At 41.7% G+C, this 14,803-nt stretch overlaps 1 protein-coding gene across 1 annotated transcript; it reads left to right on the top strand.

Annotated features, from left to right (window-relative positions):
- Positions 1-40: 40 nt before the first annotated feature.
- Positions 41-14,770, top strand: ghrhrl (growth hormone releasing hormone receptor, like). The gene is made up of 13 exons (XM_060067986.1): positions 41-1,004; positions 5,587-5,692; positions 6,201-6,308; positions 6,976-7,088; positions 7,910-8,013; positions 9,183-9,315; positions 9,860-10,013; positions 11,173-11,233; positions 11,404-11,473; positions 11,945-12,036; positions 12,299-12,428; positions 13,422-13,463; positions 13,859-14,770. Exons 1-13 carry the CDS (start codon positions 951-953, stop codon positions 13,958-13,960), a joined length of 1,269 nt encoding a protein of 422 aa, XP_059923969.1. The 5' UTR covers positions 41-950; the 3' UTR covers positions 13,961-14,770.
- Positions 14,771-14,803: the final 33 nt, after the last annotated feature.

The following is a 14,803-nucleotide window of genomic DNA, read 5'->3' as shown; positions in this document are numbered from 1 at the left end:
TTCTCACCACACAACGACGTCTCATCTTTGCTGCTTAAATGTCGGTATGTAATGGTATGGAGTCATTGAAACTTACTACGTGTAAAAAAGACTAGAAATTGAATGTTTATTTTTAAGCCTCGAAAGTTGCACTGGGTGCCTTTAATAAAAGAGACTTAATACTGTCCACAATATCTTTATTAAGCAACATCTTGAGGTCCTGAACCTCACTACAGGTTGTTGCTTCTTTCGATTTTTTTGTATTTGATGTGTACAATTATTTTGGACATCTTTCATATACTTTTTACACACAGGGATCACAATGCATTTTATGTTGATTACTATTTCTAAGCAATAGGAAAATTGTGGAAAACAGAGCTTATTTTTTAACTGTTTTTGTAACTTATGTCTTATACTCCGTTTGGTGTGATTTAGTAGAAATGTATACCAAGTTTAATAATTGTGCATGAAGGAATTAAAAAAAAGGTTTTGTCTTATTAAATTACATGAAAATTATGATATTTTACGATAAAGCAGATTTTCTATTTTTGTTTTTGACTATAAGATGTAGGCTACATGATCCATGTTCCCTTTTACTGATCTATGCAACTGTAAAATGTACTACAACGATCCAAAAACGAACTGTGTAAACCAATAAAAGGGAGGAAAATATGTGCTCTTGTTTGACCTTTTAAGAATAATGAATGAAATAAATGCTTGTGAATATTTACTACCAGTTTTCTCGTGACCTTTTGGTCTCCCAACGCCACTGCAACCCCACCACCTCTCGGCTTCAGAGAGGGGTAAACAGGTTACCAACCAATAGGTAGCCTATCTACCGTTGAGGTCTGGATAGCTCTGATTCGAAATCGTGAGTCGGTTCCATCGCGCAGCACCTAGACCTACTGTTAAGTGGCTGTTAATGCTCGTGGTACCTCTGGCTGAGGTTGGTGCGCTCATAAACTGATAAGATGTGTTCCTTTTACATCGTACGGATCCTCGCTGCGTTGGCTTTTGCTAGAAATGTGAGTAACTTGCATTAAGACTCATTGCATGTGGCCTATTAACATAGGAGGGTATATTTGTTCGTGCATTTGATGCTACGGAATTACTATCAGCCTACTACCTGACAGCTGACAATGTGGTTTTGCGCACAGGGTGGAACGCAAAGTAACGAATACAGACCTCCCTGCTACAAAGCTAGTCTTTGCTTTTCGTTTTACTTTATTATAGGAAAATATGTGGACGGCTCTTATGTTGTATATAGCCTATTATCTTCAATATAGGCTACCACGTTGTCTGCCCCATGCGTGCGCGCATGTTTTATGCGCGTAAACGTGGCGTTGGCTCTGCTACAAAGACGGCGCACTTTTGGTAACATTCAGATGTTGAACTCCTGGAGCCGTTAGTTATTAGCGTGATGCACAATTGTTGACCAGTTTAATAAGTTCCAGTTCCATTTTGGTTGTAGACCAGCGCCAACAGCAGCGGGTAGTGCATGGCATGTGAGTATGCACATCAAGCTATTGAGATATGATATTGCATGAGCCTATAGAGCTTATCTTTTGGTTTGGCAGGTAGGATTTTCGCAAATTCAGCCAACATATTTTATTGTGTAAATGATTGTATGCCTAACATGTGAGTGATGAAAGACCACCATTTTCAAAAATGTAGAATTGAACTATCTTCTTACTGAATCAGACTGCCGGTATTTTCTATTGTCCTGGTAATAATCCATCAAAACAACACTATGCATTCTGTTATTATTAATACATTTACAGTCTCGGCTGTTATAAACCAAGTTTGTTTTTTCACAGTCACAGGTTAGAATTAAACATGGTGTTCAAGTATCATTAACCAATGATTTAGGGGTGCTTCCAATAATTGATGCACACATCCAAAATGTATATACATGGCAGGTATAAACCAGCAGATTGACGCATATGTCATCGGAGGTTGGTTTAATATTGTTGTATATATATAACTATGCATTTAAATGGTTGGCTTGATGAACAACTACCCAGGGAGCGGAGACAGAGAGAGAGGACCACAAATCAGAATCTACCACTTCATTTTAAACCTCTTCCCTGCAGGAGCCTTGCTGAATTCTAATGAGAAATTGTACAATCTAAGAATAACGTACTATCTCTAACTCTCTGAAGTTATCTGTCTCTATTTCACCTTATCATTATGTCTCCCTCGTCTTTTCGAGGTCCCTCCCTCTCTCCATCACATGTCTCTCCCTCTCTGGGACTCAATGTACTCTCTCACTTGCTCTCCCTCTTTCTCACCTCTCTTTCCATCTCTACCTTTGATTGATAGAGAGGGACTAACCTCTGAATTGCAGTACTTTTCTATAAATGTCTCTCTTTAAGAGGACTTTTTGTCTTCATCAGGACAGATTGGAAAACAACTGCCTTGGGTTTGGGCAGCAGGAATATGGGACTTGCTTATCTTCTGTTGATGCGTTGAGAACTGGTACTCACTAGCTGGCTCCTAGTGGAATGTGTTTCTAAACACTGGTTAAAAACTCACAAACAGTTTTTCCCAGACCGATAAGTGACATTGTATGTACGTTTATATTATTAAGTATGAGATCACTCATGTGTTACATGGTGTACGATCCGCGTCGTGTCATACGTGTATCCGGCCTCCGACCCCCTATTACCTTGGCAACGGTATAGCAAACAGACCTCGCTCCCTTTTTGAAAATGGATCTAACATCTGCAAATTGAACTCAATCCGATTGGCACCTTTTTGGAGATGGTAAGCCGTTAATGGCTCCCGAGGACAGTTTTCTTTTTTTTTTTTATTCTTGCTGACCACTCCACCAGTGTGTTGCACTGCTCATGTCCCCTCTCTCCCGCCAGCAGGTCTGTAATTCAGTCCTGTTATGATATTAAAATCCATTGGCCTCCTACCATCCAATACCGCCCACTACCCATTGTCTCATTCAACTAATACCCCTTTTTTAGTCTTTGGTTTAAAAATGAATAAATAGATAATGGCTCCACCAAACAAGGGCTGGAGAGCCAGATCAACACTTCATAGGCCACTGGAAAAGCCACACAAATATATGCACGGCGTCCTAGTTCACTTTGGAAGATGTCTATGTACAGTTTATACAATATGTACATTATCTTCTTAACCAACTGATGTAATACAGCAGTACTCTTACCACATTTAGGGCATTTTGTGCACAGATGCCTCTATAGAAAGCACCACTATAGTGGGAGTGCATGCGTGGGTGTCCCCGGTGGGAATCAACCCCCTAACCCCTCATAGAGTTGTGCTCTAGTCCCCCTCTAAGATATTTGTTCAGCTGAGTACCCCCTTCCCCAACTCAAAATTATTTTGGGATGTTATGCACATACATTTCAATGTGTGTGCGTTCTATTTGCCAATCATTAAAAGGGTTCAAAGACTCACAATTTAGAGAGAAACATGGGCCTGTGCTTCATGCAACTGTTGGCTAATTCCTCCCCCTCCCTTCAAAAGAAGCACAACGCCAGGGAGGGTCAGAGCATGTAGAGGTGAATCCCCCTCAAATATATTCGTCCTGAAACTGACGACATTTTGGTGTTTCTGGATGCGCCGTGTGAAAGATGTGTGCTGAACGGTGACATGTTTGTGTGTTAAAATCATTATAATATAAGCATATCCACATTACATATAGGAGAGCGGATATTGGCTTGGTTCCTTTAGTCTGTTTTAGCACCAACTCGTCCTCCATTTCTGTCTGACGGAACAGGAACAAAATAATGACTTTGGGGATGTTCCCGGTGTGTGTGTGTGGGTGCATTACCAATGATTTGTCTTTTTCGAACTGCCCTGTAGCCTATTTGTAAGTCGATATTGTTATACTTTTGCTGAAGAGTTCAGTAAAATAGCTGGGGATGGCAACTTACTATTTTAGCGTGTAGGAATCCCAGTGTGTCGTGTATGTGTAGGTATGGGTAGTGTTTGCTCAAAGTTATTGAAATGCATTTGTCGAGCCTTTGCTAGCTCTCAATCTTCCAACACATCGACTTTCATGACAGAACCCAACCCTCACAGTCATCATGTCTGTGATCTGTAAATGGCACCATCATAATAAATACCCATATTATGCAAATTGATGTTGGTGATTTTGATGGAATGGCTCCAGGTGTGTTTTGTTTGGGTGCTGGTTTTGCTTTATCCTATTATCAACAACAAATAAAAAACAAAAACCCACAAAGGTATTTTTTACTGCAGCACTTCAGACATGTTCGCGCATACTTATGTCCCAATCATCGGATGAGTTTCAAAGCCCCAGGCTAAAATCAGAATGCTGATCTCTGATGTTATTGGATTCAAAAGTTTTGTTTTCTTTTTTGTCATTAGTGTAGTGGAAAAACAAACTGAATATCTTTAATAAACATAATCTAGTGGAGGCTGGAGTGCGGATGATGTGCTCGTCTTTTAGGGATTTGCAGCTGTCGTTCTTTCTGTTTGAAATGCAAGCGATGTGGGAAGCCACACCGCTGGAGTGGGTTTCAGAATGAACAATTCTCAAAGGAAGAGCCAGTCCACTCTCATTCCTCTTCCACAATCAGCCCCACATCATGTATTAATTCACATATCATCTCTTTTGAATCTAAACAGGTGATATCGATGTCAAAGTCCAAGTCAAATATTGTCAATTCTGTCAATTCCAAAATATGTGCCGGGCAAACAGTGGAATCAAAATTAGGTTTGTTTCCACGGTGCAATACGGAGTGAAGGATACAATTAGGTCAAATAAAATAAGTAATATTTACAATAAATAAATTCTAATTAGTGCAAAATAATTCGCAATAGTGCAAAGGTAAGGCAAAACATTACGGTATACATATAATAAAGTTAAAAAAAAGTAAATAGATTGAAATGTGCAATATGAGGAACATCATGGGTTCGAAGTCCAGAGTTCTTTGGGTCAAATGGGAGGGGTTTTCAAAGTCAAGAGTTCGTGGGGGCAGAGAGGAGGGAAGGGTGAGAGGAGAGAGTTGAGCTTCCTGACAGCCTGGTGGAGAAAGCTGTTTCCATGCAGTATGGTGGAGGCTGGCTGCGGTACCGTCTCCCAGATGGCAGTACCGTCTCTCAGATAGAACAAATTTCAAAAATTTCACTAATTTACAGTCACAAATTTTGAAGGTGTCCAATTTGTTTTTTCTCGCCGTCCTTTTCCTGATTACATGGACAGGTTGGAGACAATTCCACAGAACTGAAGCGTTTTTCTTCCTAAGAACTGTATTTTATTGGGACGTTTTCTTAAATCTTCTGTCTCTTTTGTTCTGTCTTTCTCTCTTTCTTTGATTTTTTCTTTCTTTCGCTTGTTCTTTTCGTCGTTGAGTTTTTCCATTTTTTGCTTGTCCTTGATTTCTTTCATTTTTTTTCCTTTTTTCCCCTTTTGTTTATCCTTTGTTCATATATTCTTTCGCTCTTTCTCTTTAATTTTCTCTCTGTTAATTCATCCTCTTTCTTTCTTCAATTCATCTTCCTTTGGTTCCTTATTTTGTTCATTCTTTACTTGTTTTTTCTTTCTTATGTTTGTTTGTTCTCTCCTTCTTCCTTTCTTTCCCTCGTCCCCTCCCTTCCGCCCAACAGGGGGAGTCAAGCCTTCATCCAGAATGTGAGTACATTTTTCAGTTGGCGCGGGAGGAGCATCGATGTCTTCAGCACATTGCAGAGCAGGCCAACCACAGTCTACAGGGTATTATCTAAACTACACTATGTCTACTAGAACATATCCTTTATATTACTGTCTAGCATATCTACTATACATCCCGTCCTATTTACACTATGTATCCCTTTCCTACATCCATATCTACCCATATCCAATAAACTTTAACATATATATATGTTATATATATCAACTATATATCAACTATATCAACTCTTTTTCCCCCTTTATCTTTGCTAAATCACCTCATCCACTATCTATTAGCGTCTTTGCTAATTCTGATACATCAAGTGTGAACTCAAATGTTGATTGATATGTACTGTCCCCTGCCAAATAAATATTAAATAAAGAAAGAAAGAAACTCCTATATCCTCTATCTAACCCTTTTATAACTATTATGAACCCCTTCCTTTAGCCACTATCGACGCCATCTTGTTTCAACGATATTGCCTATATTCTACATCATCTGCTAAACGTAAATGTAATGCCTATCCCTATCCTAAACAAACAACAAACATTTTCAATATCCTGTCTCAAGGCTGTCAGCCATTTTGGGATGCAGTTCTCTGCTGGCCCAATGCTGGGGAAGGGGAGACCATCCACAAGGCCTGTCCGGCGGTCTTCTCCCTGTTCGGGAACAACACAGGTGTGTGTTGACCCTGATGTCGGCGCATCCATTAGTGAAATGTCAGGGTGAAAAACACACAAACTATTGTGGGATGCGGGCAAAATTTAGTTTTGTGGTAGGTAATGCCATGGTAGGTAATGCAGGGAAACCAGCCAAAGCTAGGTTTTAAAGGTATCCTACTGAATTAATCCCCTCCAAACCTTAATACATTACTAGCTTGCTAGCTTGAGCATTCTTCCTAGCCTTATGGAAGACGTAATGAGAGCACGGACAGAGAGCTTGCAGGTAGGTAGGTAGACAGGTGGACGATCCAAACAGTTTAATTCGGGATGAATGCTATGTTTGCGCTTTCCGGAGAATTACTTGCTGGAAAACTGAATTTCTACATAAATGACAGACGGAAATTCTAAAATAAATAGCCTACCCTAGTTTTAAATCTAGCAAATTGTCTGAATAACAACACCCAGGAGAGACAGGAGAGATCATGAACAGGGTAATATGTATCCTAATAACGATTTTTCTTTGTGTGAATGGAAATCACGATGGAATGTCATCAAATGCTAAATCAATTGTCCTGCTGTCATTATTTCAATATATTTGTATATTAGAAAATGAAGTCAAAATAAAGTTTAGATAGTGACATAATAATAATAACAATAATAATACTGAGGTTCCCTCTTCCTAGGGTCTGTGAGCCGGAACTGTACCGATCAGGGCTGGTCCATCCCTTTCCCCCAGTACCATATCGCCTGCAGCGTGGATGACGACATACCAGAGGTTCCAGCATCCTGTGTGTGTGTGTGTGTGTCTGTATATGTGTTTCTGTCTGTGTGTGTGTATGTGTGTGTGTGTATGTGTGTGTGTGTGTGTGTGTGTGTGTGTGTGTGTGTGTGTGTGTGTGTGTGTGTGTGTGTGTGTGTGTGTGTGTGTGTGTGCGTGTGTGTGTGTGTGTGTGTGTGTGTGTGTGTGTGTGTGTTCAGGCATACACAGACATACCAAGACAGGGGGACCATGGAGACACAAACGTCGGTGACAGCAGCAGATCGAAAGGAGGCAGGCCTAAAAAGATGAGTTAGAGCTGATAGAGAAGCCATCTGGTGGTCCTCTGAGCTAAAGGCCAGGGACCAATCCCTGGAGAGCCATCAGTTACATGAGAGGCTCGTGTTGGGCAAGGAAGTGGAGAGGCTGTTTTCGGAGTCGTAAACACAGAACACATGTCGTTGAAGGTCACCGAGGCGGGAGTGATTCCATAGGTGGCAGGTTCAACTGGTCAAGGTAACATCTTATCGAGGCTCAAATGTTTCTGGGTCTGGAGTGGTTGCACTTGGATCGCGTTAATCCCTGTACCTTTCAAGTATTCACAGTGCTAAATGAAAAAATCTTTTATTGAGTACGTAACAGCACTGCTGTGCCGCAATGATGTTTGAAAGTGAAAACCAGCATTTCTAACCTAGGGATAAATGGAACTTATTACTTCCTTAACTGTTTACTGTGTGTGCCGAATACAAATGTAGTTTATAGTTGGCTCATTGCCTCTGCTCTGCCTGACAAATCCAATATTTTAGAGATCCCCGGGATTTTTCATCGTTGCTGTTGTTGTTGTTGTTGTTGTGTTTAAGACAGAGCAGGCGTATTTCACCACGGTGAAGCTCATCTACACCGTCGGCTACGGGACATCTCTGGCATCTCTTTCAATTGCAGTGCTAATCCTGCTCCTCTTCAGGTATATTGGCCCATGATATATGATCAAATTCATGTTGAAGGTACCATTCCTTTTTTCCAGTTAATTCATCATATTTTATCTTACCATATCCTATCATATCCACATTTTTCATATCCTACCCATTATCTTACCTTATCTTATATATATATATACATATATAGCCAGTAAATATGTGTAATCAAAATCCTCATTATGCATTAATCCATGCCAACAATCAAATTTGTCAACACAATCAACTGATTTGATCAGTTGACTACCCTTTGAAATAATGTATGATTCCTTATAATTATATTCATAGATTTTATTTGAAGGCGCTGTCATGCCAAATTTGTACCGGCTGCCAAATTTGTACCGGGCGCGTCATCCATACGTAATCCATTCCAAACCTGCCTGGCAACAGATGATCGGCGTCGAATGACGTGAAATGTTCACGAACATTCGCGAACCTTCTATCTAGCGATCCGTTATCTGTATTGTGCTATTTCGTCCTTGACCTGCTTTAAACACTCAGTTTACTTTCTAAATTTGATTAAACAATTAAATACAATACAAATATAAAGTAAAAACAAGTGTTATCTAGCGATCCGTTTTATTTCGTCTTTGGCAACATGAGCGTGAATGTTTTTTGAAACCCGCTTTAAACACTCAGTTTACTAGCTAAATTTGATTGAACAATTAAATACAATACAAATATAAAGTAAAAACAAGTGTTATCTAGCGATCCGTTAACTGTATTATGTTATTTCGTCTTTGGCAACATGAGCGCGAATGTTTTTTGAAACCTGCCCGGCAACGGACGACGCGATCATCTGTTGCCAGGCAGGTTTGGAATGGATTACGTATGGATGACACGCCCGGTACAAATTTGGCAGCCGGTACAAATTTGGCATGACAGTGCCTTTCTCTGCAATCAAGGACACTGTACAAAGGCACACAGAAGTCATTAAAATAAAACAATAAGATAAAGAGAAAAAAAATATTTTAATTCAATGGTAAGAGAAATAGTAATTGGCATCAGGTGAAACAGGCAGTTTTGAACAGATGCGTTTTGAGTTGTGATTTTTAAATTGGGGATTGAATCGATGTTTCTGAGTTAGGGTGGAAATGAATTCCATGATTCCTTATGAACCCATGTTGACTGGGTCTGTGTTTACCGTGGTTACGTACAGGAGGCTGCACTGTGCCAGGAATTTCATTCACATCCAGCTGTTCACTACCTTCATCCTGAAGGCAGCGGCGGTGTTCATCAAGGACACCACTCTATTCTCCAGTGAAGACACTGACCACTGCAACCTCTCCACGGTGAGCCGGCCCTCAATACCTATTTTTCTGCAAGTAATGAACTGTATTTGTATCTGTCCCTGTATCTACTCCCATCCCCTTTACTGAGTGCTAATTCAGACCAAAGCAACTAACAACAGAGTTTAGATTTGTGTTTTCGCAAAGGAGCAGGTGGAAATTAGGCTTCTTGCGTAGTCATTTGGTTTTGACCCTGAACTTTCCGGCTGGGAGTCAAACACAATTGGACTATCCTATCCCTAATCCCTTTTATTTTCCCTGTTTTTTTTCTCTCTCTCTCTCTCTCTCTCTCTCTCTCTCTCTCTCTCTCTCTCTCTCTCTCTCTCTCTCTCTCTCTCTCTCTCTCTCTCTCTCTCTCTCAGTCTCTCTCCCCCCCTATCTCTCTCTCTCTCTCTCTCTCTCTCTCTCTCTCTCTCTCTCTCTCTCTCTCTCTCTCTCTCTCTCTCTCTCTCTCTCCCCCCCTCTCTCTCTCTCTCTCTCTCTCTCTCTCTCTCTCTCTCTCTCTCTCTCTCTCTCTCTCTCTCTCTCCCTCTCTCTGACGCTCCAGTTCTACTGTAAGGCTGCTGTGGTGTTCTGTCACTACTGTGCTATGACCAACTTCTTCTGGCTGCTGGCGGAGGCTCTTTTCCTCAACTCCCTGCTGCTCTCCTCTTTCTACCACAGTCGTCGCTGTCTCTGGGGCTACGGCCTCCTGGGCTGGGGTGAGACCCTTACCACCCCCTAACTTTACTAGTTAATCAATAGTCAATATAGTCCATTCTGCTCACCGTTACTTTGTTATTGTTCAGATGTTCTCCTTAATGCCCACCGAAGCCAGTGTCCATACTCTAGCTAACTACAGCCGCTGTTAGCTGGAGAAGTAGCTTACAATGCGAGTCAACGCAGCTTCAGAAAGAGGATAGGATTTTAACCACATTTTTGATTGATATTTATGAAAAACACAGCACTTGTTGGCAGTGGATTCGCAGTCTGAGAACTGGGGCTAGACCGACAGACGCCTGCCACCATCCCCAGGTTATTATGTTGATAATCATTACTGCCCAGCAACTCTCTTGGCTGGGCTGTAATGAACAATAATTAACAAACAAATTGAGTTTAGAGTCATAGTTAGCTTCTCCCCTTGGCAGCATACCACACTTTGATGAACTTGATTACAATTTGAATTTGTGTTCAACCCCAAAATATGCCAGCAGTTTTTCTTTGGATGGGATGGGAATTTGGAGTAGCTTTAAATTACCGGGAGGAATATGTTGTTCAATCACCTTTTGTCATTTGAGTATACACACCGAGGCATTTGAGGATGTCATTAGCAACAGAATTCACAAGCAGTGTCTACACATGCAATGTTTTACATCCAACTCCACATGCAGAATCTCTTACTCAGACCCTTACCCATTGTCTTTCAGTTTGCTAGTCGTTGCACGGATGGATGATGAAACCCCCTTCTTAAATCTGCCGTTATTTCACCGTCCATAGAATACTAACCAGTGTTGCTATTGGAATTTTTTGTGACTCTTTGCCATTTGAATGTGTGGTCTGCTTAGCTCAGGAGGTAGATGAGTTGTCTTGTAACCGAAAGGTTGCTAATTCGATCCCCGGCTCCTCCTAGCTGAGAGTTGATGTGTCCCTGAACAAGACACTTAACCCTAACTCCTAGCTCCTGACGAGCTGGCTGTCGCCTTGCATGGTTGACTCTGCCGTCGTTGTGTGTCAATGTGTGTATTAACTGATGTAAGCCGCTTTGGGTAAAAGTGTCTGCTCAATGCCCTAAATGTAAATGTAAATTAATGCTGGTTTGAATAGTCTGTGTTGATCATCATGTGGTCATGTGACCTGTTGTTTGCCCCCCAACCCCCCCAGGTGTCCCTGTCCTCTTCATAATGCCGTGGATGGTGTCCAGGGTGTACTTTGAGGATACAGAGTTAGTGAGATTCACTCTTACTGCTTGAAAGTAATTGCCAACTGTCTTCATTAAGTTTTGAGGAGGTTGTCCAGTGAGACACAAACTCATTGAATACACTCATTGAATCCATCACTTGTGTGTCTGCTTTTCTCTAAGGTTGATTAATTGAGATTCTTCTCTGCATACAGATGCTGGGACATTAATGACAACTCTCCCTATTGGTGGTTCATCAAAGGTCCAATTGTGGTCTCCATTGGGGTAAATACGCAGGGTGGATCATCTCCATTGAAAGATATTCATGAAATGTTGTGTTATTTGGATTGATTTTTGGTTAACAAGACAATCAAATTTACGTTGATTGGCTGCCTATTGAAGCAGCCCTGTTGTGAAGATAATTTGTTTAAATCACTTGGTTTTGCTAATTCTAGCAATACAGCACTTTGGTCTTTCTCCTTTCAAAGCCATTCAGCAATTTCAAAGCACTTGAATGGTGACTCACTCTTACTTTTTTCCCAAACTCTGTAGAATTTGACACACGTTGATTACAAAAGAGGAAAGTGCTATATTGCCATTGTTCTGCCAACTTGTGGCATGCTCGACAAATTCTATTAGTGGCGGATGTAACTTTGCGTGACGCTTCAAACAGGCCTGCGTGCCCTCAAGCCCAACTGCCTACCATTAAGTTATTACCATGCGTGGTTTGTTGTTTGTTTGGTTTTGTTTTTCCAGGTCAATTTCATGCTCTTCCTGAACATCATTAGAATACTGATGCAGAAGCTGAACCCACGCCTCATCCAGTTCAACAACTCATCTCAGTACAGGTAGAGACACCGAGCCCTTGGCACCGCATGTCGCCATCGCACTGTGTGCCTGGCCAAATAAATAAATACTTACTGAGTCTCTTTCACAGTGAGTGTGGAATGTTCTGCAGTCTATAACTTTGAGTGGACCCAAACTGTATTCTCACAATAATAATGATGGTAACATATATACGATAACTACACATAATCACAATAAAAAATGCATTTGAATGGCCATTTATTGACATAATGATTTATGTTGTGTGTTATTCTTTCCACCAAGGCGCTTGACTAAGTCGACCCTGCTGCTGGTACCTCTCTTCGGGTCCCACTACATGGTCTTTAACTTCCTGCCCGACTACTTCAACGTCAACATGCGCCTGTGTGTGGAGCTCTGCGTGGGCTCCTTTCAGGTACGCAGCGCGGCTCGTCTCTTTAGCATCCAGCGAACAAAACCTCTGGATGGAATGGAAACACTGAGGGGTGGCCCGCCAATTAAACAGCACAGAGAGCTGCTCATGTATTTCTCCCAATTTGATATTAACAGCACATTATCCTTGGCATAATGAATCATAGATACCGATAAAGCCTCAATACAGTTAACTTTTCAGCCATCGCGAACTTTGATGCTGAGGCAAAAGTATTCCAGTTTTTTTTTGGTGTTGCCACAAAGCAACACCAGTGCTGTGGCACTAGGTTTCGCCTAAAGTAAGTGTTTTAATGATATTTCACTGAATCAGTGTTGCCTTGATTATTCATAACTCAGTGACAATACCCTCTGTGGGTCTGACAGCGCACAATAATGGCTGTTTACCATGCAAGCCATCAGGGGATGTGCAACAGACTGGGTGTGTGTCCATGCGTGTGTGTGTGTGTGTGTGTGTATTTGTGCGAGTGCATGGGTGCGTGCGTTCATGCGTGCATGCGTGTGTGTGTGCAAGAAACTTTATTGACAGATAATAAAACCAACCCAGCCTGCACCAATCCTAATTAACTACAATCACTCGAGAAAATTCTCTGATACAAAAGTGCCTCGTTATGGACGGAAAGTCCTTGAACATCAGTGATAGCTAATTCCACTTTACATGCCCAGTTTATGCCGTTGAGATCAAACGAACGACAACGATATTTATGTTCTCGTCGGTGCAGTTAACTGATCATTGTCATCATCGTCCAACTATATTGAAAGTTGCTTTATTATGCGAATTAAGGATCCATGAACTAAATCGCGCTCTTCAGCCTCGCAGCGCATGGACCGACTAATGAGCTCCCTTTATGAGTGCTATGTTGTATATTTGTATCTATATATATTCAGGCTATATATCTATATATATTACTACAAATCTTTGATTGTTCTGCCCTCTATGTGTTATTCTGAATGTCAGCTGACAACATATCTCCCACAGGGTCTGGTTGTGGCCGTTCTCTATTGCTTTCTCAACCAGGAGGTCAGTACACTCACATTCATCAGTCTGAAAGACCGCGCTGCAGATCTTACCATGACTTGCTGTCGAGGATGACATTGGCATAAGATGTATTCCTTTTCTAGCCTTGCCCCATCGGAAACACAGATAATCGGACTTTAGTCGATTTTTGTAAAGTATTTGTGTATCGATAAATATTATTCCATTTGTGTGAATTCCAGTGAGGTCCAAGGTACTACATCAGAATAATGGTATCATAAGTATTCATATTTGAGTCAATATATTTTTATATTATATAGTTTGCACTTGAATATCTAAATGAAGGGTTTGTTGCTCAATTTCTCCACCATGTATAACATGAATATGGATACATGAGATCCATAAGTGTTGAGGCTGGACTGTCTGGTTCCTGCCCACAGGTCCAGAAGGAGCTGCAGGAGCGATGGCTGAAGTGGCAGGAGAACACCTATGGAGTGGTCTCTCCTGGGCCCAAGGGCAGCCAGATGGACACGCCCTTCTAGTGGTGGAACACCTCCAACACCTCCTCCACATCCACCACCAACTCCACCACCTCAAACACTCATTCCACAGCCTACACCGACACCACATCCATCATCACATCCACCTTCCACCACTAACACAACCATCTCCGCCACCAACTCCACCACCACAAGCTCCACCACCACCACCAACTCTATCAACTCCAACACTCACCTCCAACACTAGCTCCACATCCACCTCCACCACCAACTCCACCATCGCAAGCTCCACCACCTCCGCCACGTAACTCAATCCCCACAAGCACCACCACCACCGCCTCCACCTCCACCACCACCACCACATCGACCACCGCCTCAACCTCCAGCACCACCTCCAACAATAACTCCACATCCACAACCAACACCCCCACCACCACCACCAAACTGTTCCTTCCCTGAAGACGTTGATCGCTGCATGGCCTCTTGAGTTCCTCTCACAGACACAGGGCGGGTCGTGCGGAGTAATCAATCAGCGTGTGTGCCTCATCCTGTTCTTGCTCATCAGAACGGTCCTGGACCTTACGGAGATCAGTCCTTCTTTATATTGAATGTATGGCAACATGTTCTAACTTTGTCAATGCATGGGTTGTGTTGTAGCGCCTCTTTCTGTGTTGCTTGAACTGCCTTAATTGTGCTATTGTAACGAGTGCATTTATTTATGAATGTTTTTATCTTATGGGCTTCGTTCTAAAATCAGCCCAATGACAGCAGCGGAATTTCGAAGAACAAAATAACTTATTGTGTCTTATTAAAGCTAGAGTGCCTCTTAAAGTTATATTGACTACAAATGGGTATCATGGGTATCAAAGGGCATTTAAGTCGTTT

This window comes from Gadus macrocephalus, chromosome 12 (genome assembly GCF_031168955.1).
Source record: "Gadus macrocephalus chromosome 12, ASM3116895v1".
NCBI lineage: Eukaryota > Metazoa > Chordata > Actinopteri > Gadiformes > Gadidae > Gadus > Gadus macrocephalus.
The sequence above is the reverse complement of the archived record's forward strand: the minus strand, read 5'-3'. Positions and strand labels throughout refer to the sequence as shown.